General features: G+C 46.1%; 1 protein-coding gene across 3 annotated transcripts in view; it reads right to left on the bottom strand.

Annotated features, from left to right (window-relative positions):
* The window catches only part of tenm1 (teneurin transmembrane protein 1), a 229,552-nt gene that overhangs the window by 49,240 nt on the left and 163,186 nt on the right, over window positions 1-17,126 (bottom strand). For all 3 annotated transcript variants that reach the window (XM_053879956.1, XM_053879955.1, XM_053879954.1), the window contains 4 exons: window positions 12,809-12,952; window positions 11,310-11,562; window positions 9,557-9,577; window positions 422-654 (listed from right to left, as the gene is read on the bottom strand). In XM_053879956.1, the coding sequence (XP_053735931.1) occupies window positions 422-654; window positions 9,557-9,577; window positions 11,310-11,562; window positions 12,809-12,952 (651 nt within the window). The remainder of the gene's footprint in view (window positions 1-421; window positions 655-9,556; window positions 9,578-11,309; window positions 11,563-12,808; window positions 12,953-17,126) is intronic.

The raw sequence follows: 17,126 nt of genomic DNA on the forward strand, positions 1-17,126 counted from the left end.
CTGCAGCTCCACTCGTGACATCATCCCAATGAAGACCCCTACAGTCCGTCCAGCAAACACAAGTCTGACATTCAAGCAGTCGCTCTTTATCAATGCGCTAATTTAGAGCCTCTTTCCGGCCAAACGTCCTCCAAAGTTTTCTGAATGTAATTGTTTGGCCGCCTACGTCTGAAACCGTCACTCTCTATTAGGTTCTTTGAAACTCATCTCATTATTCAGCGTTCAGCAAAGATCTCAAGGTGATTTATTCGGAGGCTTCTGTAAAATTACTTTTCCCATTAACACTCGCAGTTGTCAGCAGCCAAGCCGTCCAGACACCAATCTGAGCGTCCTTTCACACAGAGGCCGGGCAACACTGATGCAGTGTCGCCGGTGAGTCAGACGTATTCTCATGACGGCGGTTGGGAAAACAGCTTTTCACCTCGAGGGTTGTTGAGCGCAGCTTCTGTGGCCTTCCGTCCCTCCCCGCAGTGACTCTGGTCGAACGGCAGACACTGTTCCCCGGTGCCCGCCACCACCTCCTGGTTCCGTGACGGATCCTTCGGCTGAGCCAGATTCCTGACACGGTAAACTCTGCGGCTGCTGGTGTCAGACACGTACAGCACCTCCCCCATCGGGTCCATGGCCAGGTAGTATTTGTGGGCGGGGCTGGTGCTGTTCAGAGGAAGAAAATGAGTATGTTAATGTTAGGGTCACTCTACTGCATTGTTAAAGACAACGACCCTGTGGTTTGGATCAGTGACTCTCAAGTGTTGGGTCGGAGCCAAAAGTGGGTCGCACAATTGTTTTCATTGCTTGAGGAAAAACAACCAACCCGTCCTCGCTCCCAAGGCGCAATATAGCGACGTGGGGAAGGTGGACTTACTGACGCCAAAGGCAGCCTTCTGCGTTGCATGTCCACGCATGGGCATTTCAATGGACTACAAGACGTTTGGAAGGAACTACACATCACCCCTTATGTGACTCGCCTCCTTACTGACGGGAGGAAATCAAAGTTAAACACATAAAACTGGAATGTTATTGAACCGTTAATGAGACTATTAAGGAATCGGAAAAGAGTTGGAACTCAAGCGTGTGGAAAGATCTCCGTGAAAAGGAGGTCTGTCCAAGTGAAACGGAGGAATTCGCCAGCGCTGGTTCATTCTTCCTGTTCAGCCGGCGAGTCTATTGTGGCGGTGTCATCACAGGTCCGAGTGAAGAAATCCATCATGTCCAGCTCATTCACAACGCCGCTGCCCAAGTCCTCAGCAACGGCACAGAAGTAGAGCACATTACCCCGGTCGTTAAATCACCGCCCTGAATTCCTCCGTGTCCAGGAAGGGAATTTAAAATCCTTTCACTTCTCTATAAAGCAGGAAATAGTTTGGGACCTGATCCATCCCTGATTTACGCGCACATTATGGAGCGTCACGGTCATCCGGGACACTTCCTTCAGTGTTATGGGGACAAAACAATGCACGCTTTGGAATTTTTATCTTTCCACCTGTGAAATTGGATTTGTGAATCAACCCTTTTTTCGGGTAAAACTGGCAACTCGGGACGCAGCTTTCAACCTCACTTTTCTCGGCACCGTTCATACATATTCACAGGGATCCAAGTTTATGTGTTTGGCAGCTTTTATGGCACTGATCCTTCAACATATTCACAAACCTAAAACAACACAAACCGCGCGGCACGGCGTTAATTTTTAATATGGTGAAATAAAAAAACAACGTTTCAGTGTTATATGATTGGTAATTTATAGTCCACTGATCTTGATAGATCATACATAAAACATGGCAGGCAAACTTTCACCGACATTGCGTAACACACAGAATTGTTTCACCATAGTTGTAATTATATTCTGTTCGTCACCAGCAGAGTTATTTTTTGTTGAATATGAGATTGAAGACGGCCGGACGCTATTTCTGTGATCAGTTACAACTTGAGTCCTGCAAAATGTTCATTCCAAAACAAGCCCATCCATCCTTCTTGCCAGCCGGGCCACTGAGCGACACAGCTGGGTCTGCCCCAGGACCTCCGCCCTCGCGACTCTGATCTCAATCTGGTGGCAATGAGCGATGACGAGCAGATGTAGGTGCAGGATGTTTTTGCTGTTGCTGGACGGAGATATTAAAGCGGTCAAACACTGGCTGTCAGAAACAACATCTTTATGAGAAACCGACAGCAGTATTGAGTCCCGCTTTTAATGAAAGTTGTCCCTGTGTTTCCCCTGGGCCTGAGTAAGAATAACACGACCTTCATCTTCTGTAACAACACTGTACTTCTGCAGCATCCCACTGCAAATACAACATGGCCTTACATGCGATCTACAGCGTACTGTAGACGTCAGCTGAGTCTGGTAGGATTCTGATTCTGAAGTATTATTGCAGATGATCTAAATGGCTTTAATGGTGGACCTGAGTAACATCAGGTGAGTATCTCAAACTACTACTCACCAGAAGAACTCGAAAGTGGCCTCAGAGTCCTCCATTTTGTCTTGGAATTGGTGTATAAAAAGTCAGTTTTACACACGTTCAGATTTGAACATAAATATAATTAATTATAATAATATAATATATCTTCATATATGATTTATTATAAAAATAAATGGCGTACCGTTGAGCTTTAAAACAGTAGTATACGACCAGTGAATTTGCTCAGGCGTTGCAGAAAGCTTGTCCTAATGGAGAAGTCCAAGGTTTTCTGAGCACTCTGTGGAGCAGTTGTATCTCTTTCTGAAGGGAAGGAAGCCGACGGGCCGCGCAGCTCTTGGTTTCTCCTGGTATCGTTTCTCAGACGTCACACAACATTCTCTTCATGTGCCTCCTGCAGAGTGGCTGGGCGAGCACTCAGCATAATGGTGCAGACGCGTAGCTCTTTTTCAAAAGTCTGGGCCAGGATAGCCCACACCTGCCCATTCATCCCAGATCAATTCCTCATTTAGAGAGGGAAGTGCCTGAAGATGACTGCCAGCGCAGAGAACATTATCTTTAACTCGTCGAAAATGATTTTCCTGTTCCATTGATAGGTCTCACTTTCAGTATTTCTTCAGAGGAAAACCATAAAATCCAATATTTGGGATTGTTATGTCATGTTGTTAAATACGACTGTGCGCTGGTTTGTGCATGTTGTTGGATGGATTGTGCGCCGGCATGAGCGTAACCTCCGGTATCAGGGTTGAAGAGGGCAGGAGGGCGGTGCCTGGCTTTGAGGATAGGAACTAGAGTCGTGCTGGTTAGAAACATGACTTACAAGCGTGGAAGCTACTGTGGTGTCGCACCACGTCTGGCATGACTGCAACCCTGCATACAAAACTACAGCCTGTCCAGGGTGCAAAGCACCAGCCGACGACCACCAACTCTGATATGGTTGGTCTCCCACTGTGGCAGACTGTGGTTTAGTGAGGACTGACTGACCAGATGCCGTCTACCGTCCCACCACTGCGGCACGGTTCCTCCAGAGCCCGCCCTTTTGCAGGGCAGCACTCCTCAGACTGAACCACCGTGCACCTCCTTGCCACACCCTGAGATATTAGAAGTAAAGCCAAGATGTTAAATGGAAACAACATCCACATATAACACCTAATTCTAGAGCCTGGTCTTGCAAGGTTCAGTCAGGAGGAAACGTAACTCAACTGATGCCTTTTATACAAGGAGGTTATCCAAAAAAATGACCTCTCTCCTCTGACTAAGTATCATTACGCTCCACTGTCCAGTGGCTGACCCCTCACTGACCCCTGTCATTGTGAACCCAGTTGCACCGTGACGTTGATCAATTGTGGGAAAAACAAAATAGATGTTAGTGAGTTATTCATTATAAAAAAACGCAGCTTGGAAAGGAAAGAGAATCACCGGAGGCGACCTAACCTTCGAGAACAGCGATAATTATTTCATCGAAAAGCACAACCGGGGCAGTGGCTACCTCAAAAATGGATGGCTGGATGTATCATTTAACTGCGAGCAGCCCACGCAGGCTTGAATGTCTGGTACTGGCTGAGTGGACGAGTGAATGGCAAATCGGCAGCCGATAAAATGCTAACTGAAGCGCCAGTTAAAGGCTTTCTTTAGTGTCTGAGACCTAGCTTGTTGTCAGTAAAATACAAACAGTAAATACATGGTTAGTCCCTCATGCACTTTGTTGTTCCTGTTGCAACAGTTGCTTTGTCTAAACATGAACATAATCAGCGCCTAGCTAACCGGCACACATCGCGTGTCTCCCTCTCTTGTCCACGACTGCCACCCAGCAAAGCCAAGAATTCTTTTTGATTCCAACCTGAACCTTTGCTCACCCCTGACAGAAAAACAATTCACCAGAGGCCAGCGTGCTGTCAGTCATCCAGTCCATTAAGTGCATAACTGTTTACCGAGCTCTGCCCTGAATTGCACATACATAATTTAATCCTGATCCTGAGAGAGGTGGATGTGTGCCACAGTGCCGCGCAGAATAACATATTTGTTTGGCCTCAAGAAGTTTTCAGCCTCCACACGGCGCATATAGAGGCGGGCAAATCACGTCACCTGCCCATTCCTCCATCAGATCGCTCCGTTCTGGAGCGCGTTCATCTGGAGGAAGGAAGTAAATGACACTCACGAGCACCAGACCTGCAACTGCTCCTGAAGGAGGACAGTCTCTGTTGTGTTTTGGTAGAGTCGGGAAGCAGGATGGAACTGGGGCGGGGGGGCACAGTTCATATTGAAAAATCAACAGATCAACCCGACTGAATGAACATGTCTGATGAGGAAAGCTAAACTCATCCAATGAGTGCGTCAATTGTCCCAGTTAAATGACTCAGCCTTAATCAATAACTATCAAATAATCACATTGTTTTCTGCTGTGATGTGATTCCCTGGCGCCGTCGACAGCCGGGGGGGGGAGGGAAGCTTGGAAATCCCTCATGAAACTGCAGCCCCCAGCAGTCAGCAGTGCTAAAAAAGAGCCAACAAATGAAGAAACAGCTTGACGGCAGTCTCTCTTCTTCCCTCCCTCACACAATAACACAAGAGTGATCAGAGTTTCAGGCGTCACTATCTGACTGCTGACGACCGTCTCCGAGAATCAAGCGCTCGGGCTCGCTGACAAAGATATGACTCCACTCTCCCTTTAGTCTTTTCTCTCACTCTTAAAGGCAGAGAATAGACAGTGGTTCTGGGCTGAGTACATCCCATATTGTCTCCCCTCGGAGAGCACCTTATTTTGAAACCCTGCTGGCTGATGAGCACTTTGCTGGGAACAGTGTGGAGCGTGAAGCTTTGAAAGCTGGAGATGGATGAATATTTAATGCATTTGACTTGAGAGAACAATGGTATAGAGTGAAAGTGAAAGACTAACATGCTAGTAACAGTGCAGAGAAGGAAGGAGGCAGGGAGCTCCGGGGTGAGCTAAGCTGTCCTAAGTGCCTCACAAAGCATTCAGCCCTCAAGAAAACTCGAGTCGGTCAACCAGCTCCATGTGGCTGTGAAATGGACAGCTACGCTCCGATAGAATTGTTTGTGAGTGAGGATAAAAACTCACTGCGCTCTTTCGGTCTAAAAAAATGGAACGGGGAAAGCGTTGCATTGTGTTCATTGTCTCCCTTAAAATGCTTGATTCAATCACTCCTTTGTGGATACAGCATTTTCTAAGCATTTACTTTGGATTCCATTTCATTTTCTTCCCTTCGCTTATTGTCCAGGAAGAGGCTGGTCTCCACATGCAGCCCGATGCCTGTATTTTTGTGGCCCTTTCGCCGTCAGACTAAAACTAGAACTGATATGTGGACATTTTTCTGCGTTTTTTGTTCTTTCTAGTCACCACCATCACTTCAGCAGTAAATATTTATATTCAATGGCCATCTTTGTGTACTCTTCTTGTTCCTGAAAATACATAGAAGGAATATCGAAAATCTATTTTTTATCTTGAACATCTTGCCCATAGTTATGCAGGTTTATACTCAAATTAAGTGCATGTGAAATGAAATACCTCAATAGGATTCATGGCATATTTGCACTTCTTAATATCCTATTTAATCTTCTCAGGTTCATTTAGTCCTTGCTACTTCAGTATCTATTTTGGATATTTTTCGGTCATGTTTTGTAGTCATCGCTGTCTTCCTTTTGATGATGGCCCCTCACAGTTACAGATTTTAACGTGGCCCTTCAGGGAATTGAATTGCCCACCTGCGATTTAAAGGGACAAATGGGCCATCAGAGGGACATCTGGACTGTCCCATCTACAGCCCTTTTTTTGATCACATCTCTGGTGTTACGTGACAATTTCCCATCCATCAAAAATGTTGGAGGCCAATGTAATAACCAATGACCAGGTCGGTCCCATCGCTGCTTGACAACAGTGACGCCTGAGGAGTGGGGAAGTGTTTTAAAGATCTCTGAAACAGTCAGTCCTTCTGGGCTCTAAACACTGTGTTGCTTCATTCGACTTCCTGTCCTCCTCAGAGGGAGGCACTTCCTGCTACCAGGATGCCATCCAGGTCGTCTCTTCTGCTGGAGTGTCACCTCACCAGAGAGTTACTTAAGAGCGACTGCCGAGGCTGACACTGGCTGAAGCAGCCCTCGACCCCGGTTCACTGTGCCTGAGCTGGAGAGGATGAATGAAAGAGCGATGAATCCTCCCTGATCGGCCTCTCCAATCTTAATGGCCAGTGGAGTCTGCTCGCCTGTGTGCGCTTGTTTTTAATGAGCTCCCTCTTATTGGCCTCCCTATATTTCCTCTTCATTAACGTCTGTTCTTCCAATTCTTTGTTGCTGAGATCATTCCAATAGTTCATCAAAACTGAGCTTCCTTCTGTAGATAATCAATGACTTCCACACGTGAGCAGAAAACAGAGGCACCTCTGGCCAGGAAAACCCAGACAACAGAGCCAGTCTTGGTGAATCAGGCTCTCATCCAACTGAGTCATACCCTTGCTAAAAGTCAGGGCCAAATATGACTCCCTATTAGCGCATGTACCTGGCGGAGTTTTGGAATCGACGTGGACGTGCTACATCTTGAGAGGATAAAGTGGGGATGTTTTGGTTACTGTACGCCGGAATACAAGGCGTCAAATAATATTCAAGTGACCTGATCCTATGTTGGGAACTGGCTTGCGGGGGAGGCGACCGCGAGCTCTCTTCACTGCTGCTGGTCACATGTCACTTGGTACAGTACACCCAAACCTGTTTGACGTGACGCGCCCCCCACAGTGTCAGGACATGCTGTGGAAGGTGGACCATGTGATTTCATTGAAAGCCTAAGCAACATGCCATGCTGAAGGTTGCCTTCCGCGTCAGCATAGGACACAAGGGTCAGGTGAAGATAGTCGCCATTTGACGTCTTGGGTGTGAGAATGCATTGCGGAAAACCAAATGAAGTGTGTGGCTGTAGTTATGAACAACCTGCTGGACTGGACCAAACATGAGTGGCCATTCAGGCTGTCAATGAATGATCAGCCAGTGTTGTTTGAGCACTTTACATGCCAGTCATGCCGTCTTAATGGGCGAGCGCTGCCCAATGCATTGCCCAAAGGGTCACTGCTGCTCTTGCCTTATTGATATCAGCAAAGCAGTTGCCCAGTTGAGGAAGCTCTCCAAAACATCCACGCGGCCGGAAACATACAGCAAGTCTTCATGTCTCTACTGGGCCTCCTCAAAGGAGGGCGGACCTGGTTGGGCGGGTTTATAGTGCCGAGGGTGAAAGGAGGGCTGTAGATAGATAGAGTAGCGTGAGACCAGAGCCTCCAGCTGTCGTGGCTCTCTCCAGATGTTGGGGCTCAGAGGGAAGCAACTCAGTACATGACAGTGTATTTGTGACTTCGATCTTTCCAAAGAAATGGGAATTATAATGGTGATAGATTAGCAAGCCAGAAATACTATTAGCTGGGTTGCATTTATTTGATGTGTGTCCTGGAAAAAGCTTTTTGAGAACATCGCTTCCTGAGTCTGACTGCCGCATCAAAATCCTTAGAGGTGGGGTGGATTTTCTTTGCTTCTAATTTCCAGACTCCTGGAGGAGTGGAGACGAGACACAGCAGCATATTCTGAGCACGTTCATGTCAATAAAAGACGTGAGGAGTTGATGGTTCTAGCCCAGAACATTGCCCAACTTGTTTCATGATTCAGTCTCCATGCTGGAGCCCGTTTTCCAAACTAGTTTACAGGTGATCCTAGCGCTTACAGCCTGGTGCAACTCATGTATGAACAAGACCTATTTTCCTTCCTAAGTTTAGTGGCTAATAGGGGCTAATATTCCGGCGCACTCCATCGTCCGGAATTTACGGTAACTCAATTGTTGTTGAGAAATGTGTGTTTTTTTGTCCAAACACAACAGACTCAGTGCAGCAATTCACCATCAGGAATTTGGAGTATTACAGTCACGAGGACATATATACATTTACTGACTTGACATACAATGCTCATCTGCATCAAGGCAATTTAATGCAAGACAGATATTTTTAGCTTCGTGTTGACATTGCAGCCAAGATTGCGATTGGCTGTAATCTACTTTTAATCACATTAGTTGAGCCATCCTGCCATCTCTCCACGCAGCTATCAGATCCTGCTCTGCGTGGGAATCGGGGGGGAAATCTCCTTCTGATTTTATGGATCACAGGCAGATTTCCATCTCCAGACCCATCGATGGATGTACACAGCCGCCCGCACACAACAATGCCAAACACCCCACTGGGTTATCCTCTTTGCATGGCTGTAAACTTTGGCATGCCAGAGGTATAACATCTGAGAAGAAAGAGAAAAAAATCCTCTACATTCAAATCTGATAAACCCTCACACACACACACACACACACACACACACACTTGCTGCAGCTGGATAGAACTAGTGATAGCTCAGATCAACCAACGCGTGCGGAGCCACGGGCCGACGGCAAGGACACCACACGCTATTAATGTTTCCAGTGTTGCCCCACTCAGGTGTCAAATGGAATCACAGAAAAAGAAAACAAAAGTGTGATGAATTCCGGAATAGTTCCCAAGTGGTGGATGAATAATAGCTGGCCATATGTGAGAGGTTTCAGGCTTCGAAGAGACAGCGGAGCTGAGGAGGAGGACTGTTGCAAATGCCAGATCGAATACCAACAAAGGAAAATACATCTGTATTCATGAATGTACCTATGGAAAATTACCATTGGAACACAGTTAATGACACTATCACAATAAAAATCCAAATATTGATACATTCTTCTTATTATAGTCTAAGATTCTTATTATATATTACACATGGATTAAAGGGAAAAAATAAAGGGTTGTAAATAAATATATATTGGATGCAAAATAGTTATTGTTATCTAAACCCCCACTATATATATATATATATAAAGCACCACTAATCTTAATAGTAATGATACTGTCAATAGTAACATCAAGAGCATGCTTTTGGTATGAAAACAAGCGAGAATCAGGCTGTCAGGTTCCAAATTCCTCCCCAAGATGCATCTATTTTGCGTCATGGCAAGAGACTGAAGAGAGGTCAATGCCATTTGCAGCTCCTTCTTCAGACGACTGCTGCACCCTCTCACTTGGCAAACGCTCTTTGTAGTTCAGCGCAGTTATATTTAGCAGGTGTTAATAAGCGACTGTCCTCACCTGTGTCTGGTGTCCCGGTTCCTGGTGGGGAGCGGCAGGCAAGCAGGAGAAGAAGAAGAAAACAACTGTGTTACATAACAAGGCCACTGTCTCATAAAGAGTGATTTGCCTGATTCAGACGGCTGGATTGTTTTACATTAAATATTAACATAAACTGGAAGCTTTTTGGCGTCTCCTCCCACAGGACCGGGGAGTATCAAATACTGCGGCTGCGGATCCTTCAGCCGAGGCAGAAATATTAGTCACAGATGCAATTATGACAGAGAATGCAGGAGTAAAGTTACATAAGACGAACATCTTACAGGACAAATGGATGAGTTTCCCCATCGAGATTGGATGCTTGAGAAAGAAGAGAAATAGAGAATGTAGCGCCTGCAGCGCAGTCGAATATTTATTGTCGGAATCTGCAGAAAAAGAGCTTGCAGATCCTGAGAGGTAGATCCAGCTCCGTGAAGTCGGAACCTCGCACACCTTCAGTGACAGGCTACTGCCACCAGCTGGCCAGGATGATTACACAAGTTGCATCCGACTTGTGACCAGGATCGGTTTCAACCGACCGGTCGTAAGCCAGATTGGACGTAAGTCGAATGCTATTCAAAGCGGCCGACGCGAGGGTTATAGGTGCTACAGTAGTGGTAGATGGCTGTGTGAGAGAGAGATGCTGGGACGCTGTGCTGCCCTAACTGCTACATGCTGCCGTGCCAGACACTGAATAAACAAAAATAAGCACCTGCTGGCCGTGGTCGTAAGTATGGGTGGACATAAGTCCAGCACGTCGTATGTTCCTTGTGTGTTAAACAGTAAAAAAGGTATTCCAATGATAACTGAAAGTAGGGGGAAAATATTGGGTAAAATAATCTCCATTTGGGTGTAAATGTGAATCTGCTTCAAGGCTCGTGGGAAGGTTGGCGTATTTTACAGCTGCTTGTTAAGTCGGCCATTGTTTGTGTGTCATAACCCTGAGCAAGCAGCTTGACATAGGATGATTTGCATGCTCAAAAGAAAGAAAGACATTTGACTCCAGAGGAAAAAAAAAAGTCATTTGAGCAAACAGAAATCTCTATTGGGCTCAAGAGATCTCTCTTCGTGTCCGCCACAACTCTGGTGCTTTTTACTCCTCCAACTTCTGCTTACGTTTGTGTCACAAGGTAATCGACCACTATGACTGGGGAACACAAGTTCCTGACTGGCTGCACTTTGGACGCTAAAGGCAACGCTGTCTGTCGCATGTGTGCAGAGCAGCTGCGTGTGGGAACATTCAAGCACTCAGGTTTGTCAACTGATATTCTGCAGTCGCTTCCTACATCCCTCATGAGCAACAACAACAGAACGTCCAGCGTTGCTACTATTTTATGTCCATTTTTCTCGATGTAAAACATTCACCGTTCTAACTAGTGGTCAGCCGATGAGCTAATGACGAAGCTAGTTCATTTAACAGTAAACATTTACCTCCCAAAATACTCTTGGTTTATGATAAAAAAGGCCTAAAACAGAGACAACTGGAGTGATTCAACCCTCTGATACTGTGTTTCAGTTGCAGAGTAAAAAGAAAACCTGCGAACAAGGAGACAAGGTTTGATGCTGGCACAGCCGTCCACAGTCAGGCTTGAAGTGTTGAACACAAAGACTGTTGTTTGCTCAAACGGCACTGTTTTGCTGGAGATGGAAACCGCTGGCTCAGGACTGTGACACGTGAACAAGGCCGGAGATGTGTGCGACGGGGGCCCGCCAGTACGAGTCACATGGCACTCACTTCAGCTCCAGTATTGTTCGGGTGAAGCCGTCCGGATGAACCCTGCGGATGAAGTTGAAGTCCCCCACATACAGGGAGCCATCTGGGCCACTCGCCAGCGCCACCGGGGCGAAGAGCATCATGTCCCGGGCGGCTCCGCTGCAGCTGGGGCCACACGGGACGCTTCTGTAGAAGCCGTTGCCCATCACGGTGGAGATGACCGGCGGTTGCTGCGAGAGGAAGACGTTTTCGCCGTTTCCCTTGTGGAGGATACCTGAGGACAGAACAAGCTCAACATTAAAAGCCTTCAGCGGCGTCAAGGGTCGGTGGGTGCGAAGCAACTTCCCGCCTTAAACGGCTGGGATTAAGATTTTCCTGGCTCTGCCACTTGAAGGCTGGCATTCATCTGCATGGCTTTCATCATGAGCGAGTCGCAAGTCTGTTTCAAGTGCTGATTTCTTTTTAAGGCCCTTTGAACAGCAAGTGGACACTGACAGATAAATCCAAGGACTTGGAGTAGAAAATAAATTAAGAGTAAATCTCCAATCTAATTCAGCTTTCGACTCATTGAATTCATTACAGCAGAGGCTCCGCATTTATTTGAAATAAACACAACTTGTAGCTGCTATTTACTGAAGTGTGGAAAGTTACACACCAGAACTGGGTGTAAAGTAGTGAACTGAGATATAAATGGAACTATGGAAACTGCTTTTTATTGGGCGGATTTCTGCAGAGGTTAGGTTGTGGGGGCAGCAATCGAAGCAAAGAGGCCCAGACATCTTTTCCTTCTGGGGCTCTATCAAGGTTCTCCGAGGTGACAGTCTCTCCATCTTCCCCCGAGATGGACACGCCTGGAACACCTCATCAGGGAGGTGCACCAGTCGTGAGCCAGGCCAGATGCAACCACTCTGGGATGAAAACTGATTCCCATGATCACAGTCTTTGGGCCAGCAACCAAAGGTTCAAGCCACAGGAAAGATCCTCCACTCCCGCTTCACCACGACCCTCATGATGACTGATGCTGTACTGACCTTCTTATCACCGCCAGACCTTTGTTCATTTTAGCTATTTTTTTGGCAGGTATGGTCGAACTTTTCAGGGTGTGATGACAGAGCTGCCGAAATGACTCTTCTCCGCGGAGTCTCTGCACTGAGCTGGGAGGCGGGGAGCTGTGGTTCCTCGTGGCTCTGGCTGCTGCCATCACGACTCAAACTCAGACGAGTATCGGAGAATAGAGTTCATTTTAAAACTTCAACATCAAATATTTTCTCTAAAAGGTTCACTACGTTCCAAAATGTTATTCCTTGTTGATGGACTTGGACTCAAAACAAATATGGCTGCTTTGTTTTATCTGAAATATATTGTCATATCATGATAAGTAATAGGCAAAACCAAAGTCACTGGGTTGTAAATCTGCTCTTGTTTTTCTAAGCTTGAGTTCCATCTGTTTGAGGGCCTCACCACATGAGCATCACCGACAGACTGGAACGACTGCTGGACAGTGCCAAGGTCAGAATTACCGTTCCGCATGTTGAGGGAGTGATGCTTGTCCAGAGACCATCCCCCGAGGTCGGAGGGGACCAGTTCAAATCCTTGCATCATCGCCGTCCTCCTCTCCCACTGAATCACGCCGGGGCACGACTCGTACTCGTAGCCGACGGAGACTGCAACACAAGCAGAGGAGCGAGGGTTTGACACCAGGCAGTTCAATGAGGGGACCCCGCTGCGTCTGACACCATGTACAGCAAAGTCATTGAATGTACTGCGACTTAGAGAGAACTTGAGTGTGAGACTTAAAACACAGGCTCGCGCACGATCCCTATCTGGGTTTAAAGTGTACTGTATTGAGTGGTGGGACGGATGAAAGGCCCATGGCCAGACCTCATCAGTGTGGCTGCTCCACGGAGATCAGTGAGAAGTGGGAGCATCATCAGAAAGAGTCGACATGAAAGAGCCCTGGAATTAGCAGCGCGGCCTCGTCGTTGTAATGATATGTCGAGCGGCTTCTCGCTGAGGCGCAACACCATCAGCTCCTGTTTCTTTTTTTTGCAAGATTAAATAAGGTTCTGGATTTGACAGGCGCTTCAGGTGACTCACTTTGAGAACACTGGCTACCAAACACAAGACGGTGTTTGGTAGTTAACTAGATGAAGTCAGTCATCATCTGTCTTTGATTTCTCTTTGGTTTCAATGATGTTAGATCCGAAGTCTCAAATGGGCTCTCAGAAGGGTCGCAGGGGGTGCAGGTTTTTGATCCCGCCCAGCACACACAGGTGAGAAAACCGGACACGCGGTTTGTCCAACTCTGATCTGCAAAACTGTTCGCTAACAGAACTGAGGCTCAAGGTTAGTTTAGCCACCGAGAGTGAGAGCTCGTCCAAAAACAGCTCATGCACGAAGACGTCAGAAAGAAAAAACTGTCATGTTTTCTCATGCTTTTATTTTTTCATCTCTGGTTTTGTGTTTGTCGTCCGTGTGTGTTTCGCCTGCTCTGCTTTTCGGTGGCGACGTCCTTGGTTTCCTCGTTTCCTGTTCGTGTCCTGTTTTCTGCGTATTTGGATTAAACCTTCGAGTCCTCTGTACACCAGCGTTTGGGTCTGTTCCCCTGAGCCACCATGACAAAAACGTCATCATAACATGTTAAATATCAGACGAACACGGACGTCGCCACCAGAAATGGCTTATTCAGACGGTCAAATTAAAAACCTCTGGCTTGGTCACACTCTCTTTTTGACACATTGTTCAGTATTTTGGAAGTAGGGTCCCAATTTAGTCGCTCAACTTTCATCTGAGTCACTGGATCATGTGGAAAAGAAGCTAAACCTTAATTCTACTCACAGTCACTTGCTTTGACATGTTTTTTTCTGTTCTGCGTTGGAAAAAGTCAGTGACCACATTGAATTTGATTCGCAAACGAAACCCAGGTGTCCCTGCAGCCTGAAACAAATTTATAAACGGAGCGCCAACTGAAAAAAAAAAAAATCTAGATGCAATTATTACAGGAGCAAGTAGCAAGTCAGAAAAGGAGAAGCAACAGTACCAGTAGGCCAGCCATTTGAAATGAAAGACGCAAGCCTTCAACGGCGCAGCCCTGACTAAAGTCTGACATTTAAAACACCTCTGACCTTTATGGAACACACCAGCCCTCTCTCCGGCCTTTGTTGTGCCTCATTTACATTCGAAAAGAATCCGGAATTTTGACAGATAACCATCAAGATTGTTGGGCAGGAGCTGTCTGCCTATAAAACTGCCCTGATTATTTCACATTCAAATTGATCACAACTCAACTGAGGCGGTTCATAATTCACGTTGGCAGCAAGTGAAGACATTTAAAATCCTGATCAGTAGTAACGTTTTATGGACTATAGCGTCACAAATGTATTGGACAAACTGAGCCAGTGCGGCGCGCGAAAAACCAGTATGTCTTTTTGTTCAGTCTTGTTATGTTTTCCATGGTGAAGCATCTAGAAAAAGTGATAGGAGGGTTACCATTGAAAGGTTCTGGTCTGTTTAAAGGGCAGACAGTGAGATGAGAAAGATAGAAGTGTATTAAATGTAATCCTACAAAACCAGTCTGAAATGTCAGAAACATATCGAGGGGGCCGTTGCCAATGAGTCGAGCACCTGAGCAGGAAACTTTTTTTTTTTTTTTTAAGTGGAATGTTTTGGTTCTGCCCGAGGGGAGCAGATCAAATGGTTGATGTCCAAAGTCAGAGAGGTCGGCAGCAATCTCACCTGCACCACTCGATGTCCTGGAGGCATATGGGCCATGGAGAGATGAAAGAGGGAGGCTGAGGGCAGTCGTGAATTAATAATGACGTCTATTTATATAAATATTAAAAGTAAGCAAGTTAGGAAGTTGATCTTTAATAGGTTCTGTAGATAAAATTAAAAAGTCTGTGGCATCTGTCCCGCAGGCCCGCCACACACATCTGGACCACAACATGTTTTTATAGCTCCCATATACTTTTTATTATTAACATATGGCGAAAGATTCTCTCATGGAACGTGTGGATTGTCTTGAGCTCTGAATTTGATATACACTTAGCACTGTCCTCGTATTAGCATCTGCATACAGTGAAATAACTCCCCAGTTCTGAGACCACATGAAACACATTGGTAACATGAGTGACTAAAAAAAAAGTGTTTTTTAATATGTCCAGAGGACATTTGCAGCTGTATTCCAACGACTGAACGTGAGCCACGTCTTCCTGTTTGTGTCTGTGTTCTGGACCTTGAGTCCTCCATCACCAGACACATGATACACACACAGTGTATCATCCCTCATAGAAGTGCTGGGAGCACTTCACAAACTCGCTCTTACCAGCGACTTTAACACAAGACCTTTTTTTAAATTATATATTTTATATTATTGTGACCCGCCACTCCCTTATTTGGACAAATCATTTTTGAACTTCCTCGACCTACACTGTACATTTGATTGTCTTGAAGCCTCACTAAAGCTCAGCTGTGGGAAATTAAATTTCCTTGAAGGGCACATTATATACTGGCACTGTTGTGAGAGGCCATCAGTCAAAACAGGTTATAAATGGGTGAAATACCTTTTACAAAAAGGAGGAGAATGTGTTAAAAAACATCAAATGCTGCAACTATCACATGACATAACACATGTATTACATGATATTACTTCATGAGGGCCACATAAGCCCAGGGCCGTGCTCCAGCTGTACAACCACTGAGCACCAGGGCAACTGGGGCCATTTTCATTGAAAGTGTGAATGTAGTTTTGTCTCACCCCTCCGTTCTTGACCTGACAACACACTGCATAGTTAAGGAGCACAAAATGGCGAGGACTTTCAATCGAAAAGCAATTCCTTGTCTCACAACAAACACTTTCTTCTTCGGCAAAACAGTGTATTGTGCTTCACAGTTAGTGCGTCAGAACCTCCAACCACTTAACACAGTGACATTTTCCACAGCTTGAATGAAGAGCTTGAGAAGCGCTACAGTAAGGCAGACTGACACCTCTGACACCACTGTGCTTCAGGAAGAGCCGGGGCTGTCAATCACCGCTGGCATTGATCCCGCTAACTTGGTTGGGCCTAAACCAACATGTCGGTGAAGTGAGTGGTAGTCGGAGGAGTTGTGGAGTCAGCAAGAGCCGCTGGAATCCCATTATGCCTTATAAATGCCCACTTCAGCGAAGGAAGCGCACGGCCGACAAAAAAAAACACCAGAAACCTCCAGTTCGATGGAGGCGATCAATGAAACAGGCGAGGAAGGAAAAGTCACTCAGGAGTTACAATAAAGAGTCAAAGTGATTGATGCTACTTGATGTGGGAGATTTGAAGATTGTATTGGTTTGGGGAATCAAGGGGCCTTTTCATTCACATGTCGCTCTGACTAACAGACTTCTGTGTTTCAGTTGAACTGGGAAAGAAGAACAGAAAACAGAAGATCCAGAAAGTCTACTGGTGTATTCCGGTGTTGCAAAAATGTGTACTGGCGGTTAACAATCTTAGACTGTCTTCTCTGTGGAGGTGAAGAATCCCCAACATTTTCAACTTGAAAATCCGAGTTTCCTCCGGAACATCAGGCTGGCCCGCATGGAACTACTGAGTTCCCAGAGAGGATGAAGATAAGCGCATATTTGGAAGCCAGAAAGGCATTCGTACTGCGGGTGTGACCATGCAGTATATAGAAAGAGAGCAATGGAACTCTACGCTTAGAGAAACATGTAGGCAAGAGTGAAAGGGCGAACTCCTGAAGTTCTAAAGCAAAACTGTAGCTGGAAATGATTGTCTTGTCTTCGGTCTCCTCGCAGCTCTACTCCGAGCCTCTGTAAAATGACCAAGTCAGTGTGAATAAGTACCATTG

The sequence above is a fragment of the Synchiropus splendidus genome, chromosome 11, assembly GCF_027744825.2.
Source record: "Synchiropus splendidus isolate RoL2022-P1 chromosome 11, RoL_Sspl_1.0, whole genome shotgun sequence".
NCBI classification, from domain to species: domain Eukaryota; kingdom Metazoa; phylum Chordata; class Actinopteri; order Syngnathiformes; family Callionymidae; genus Synchiropus; species Synchiropus splendidus.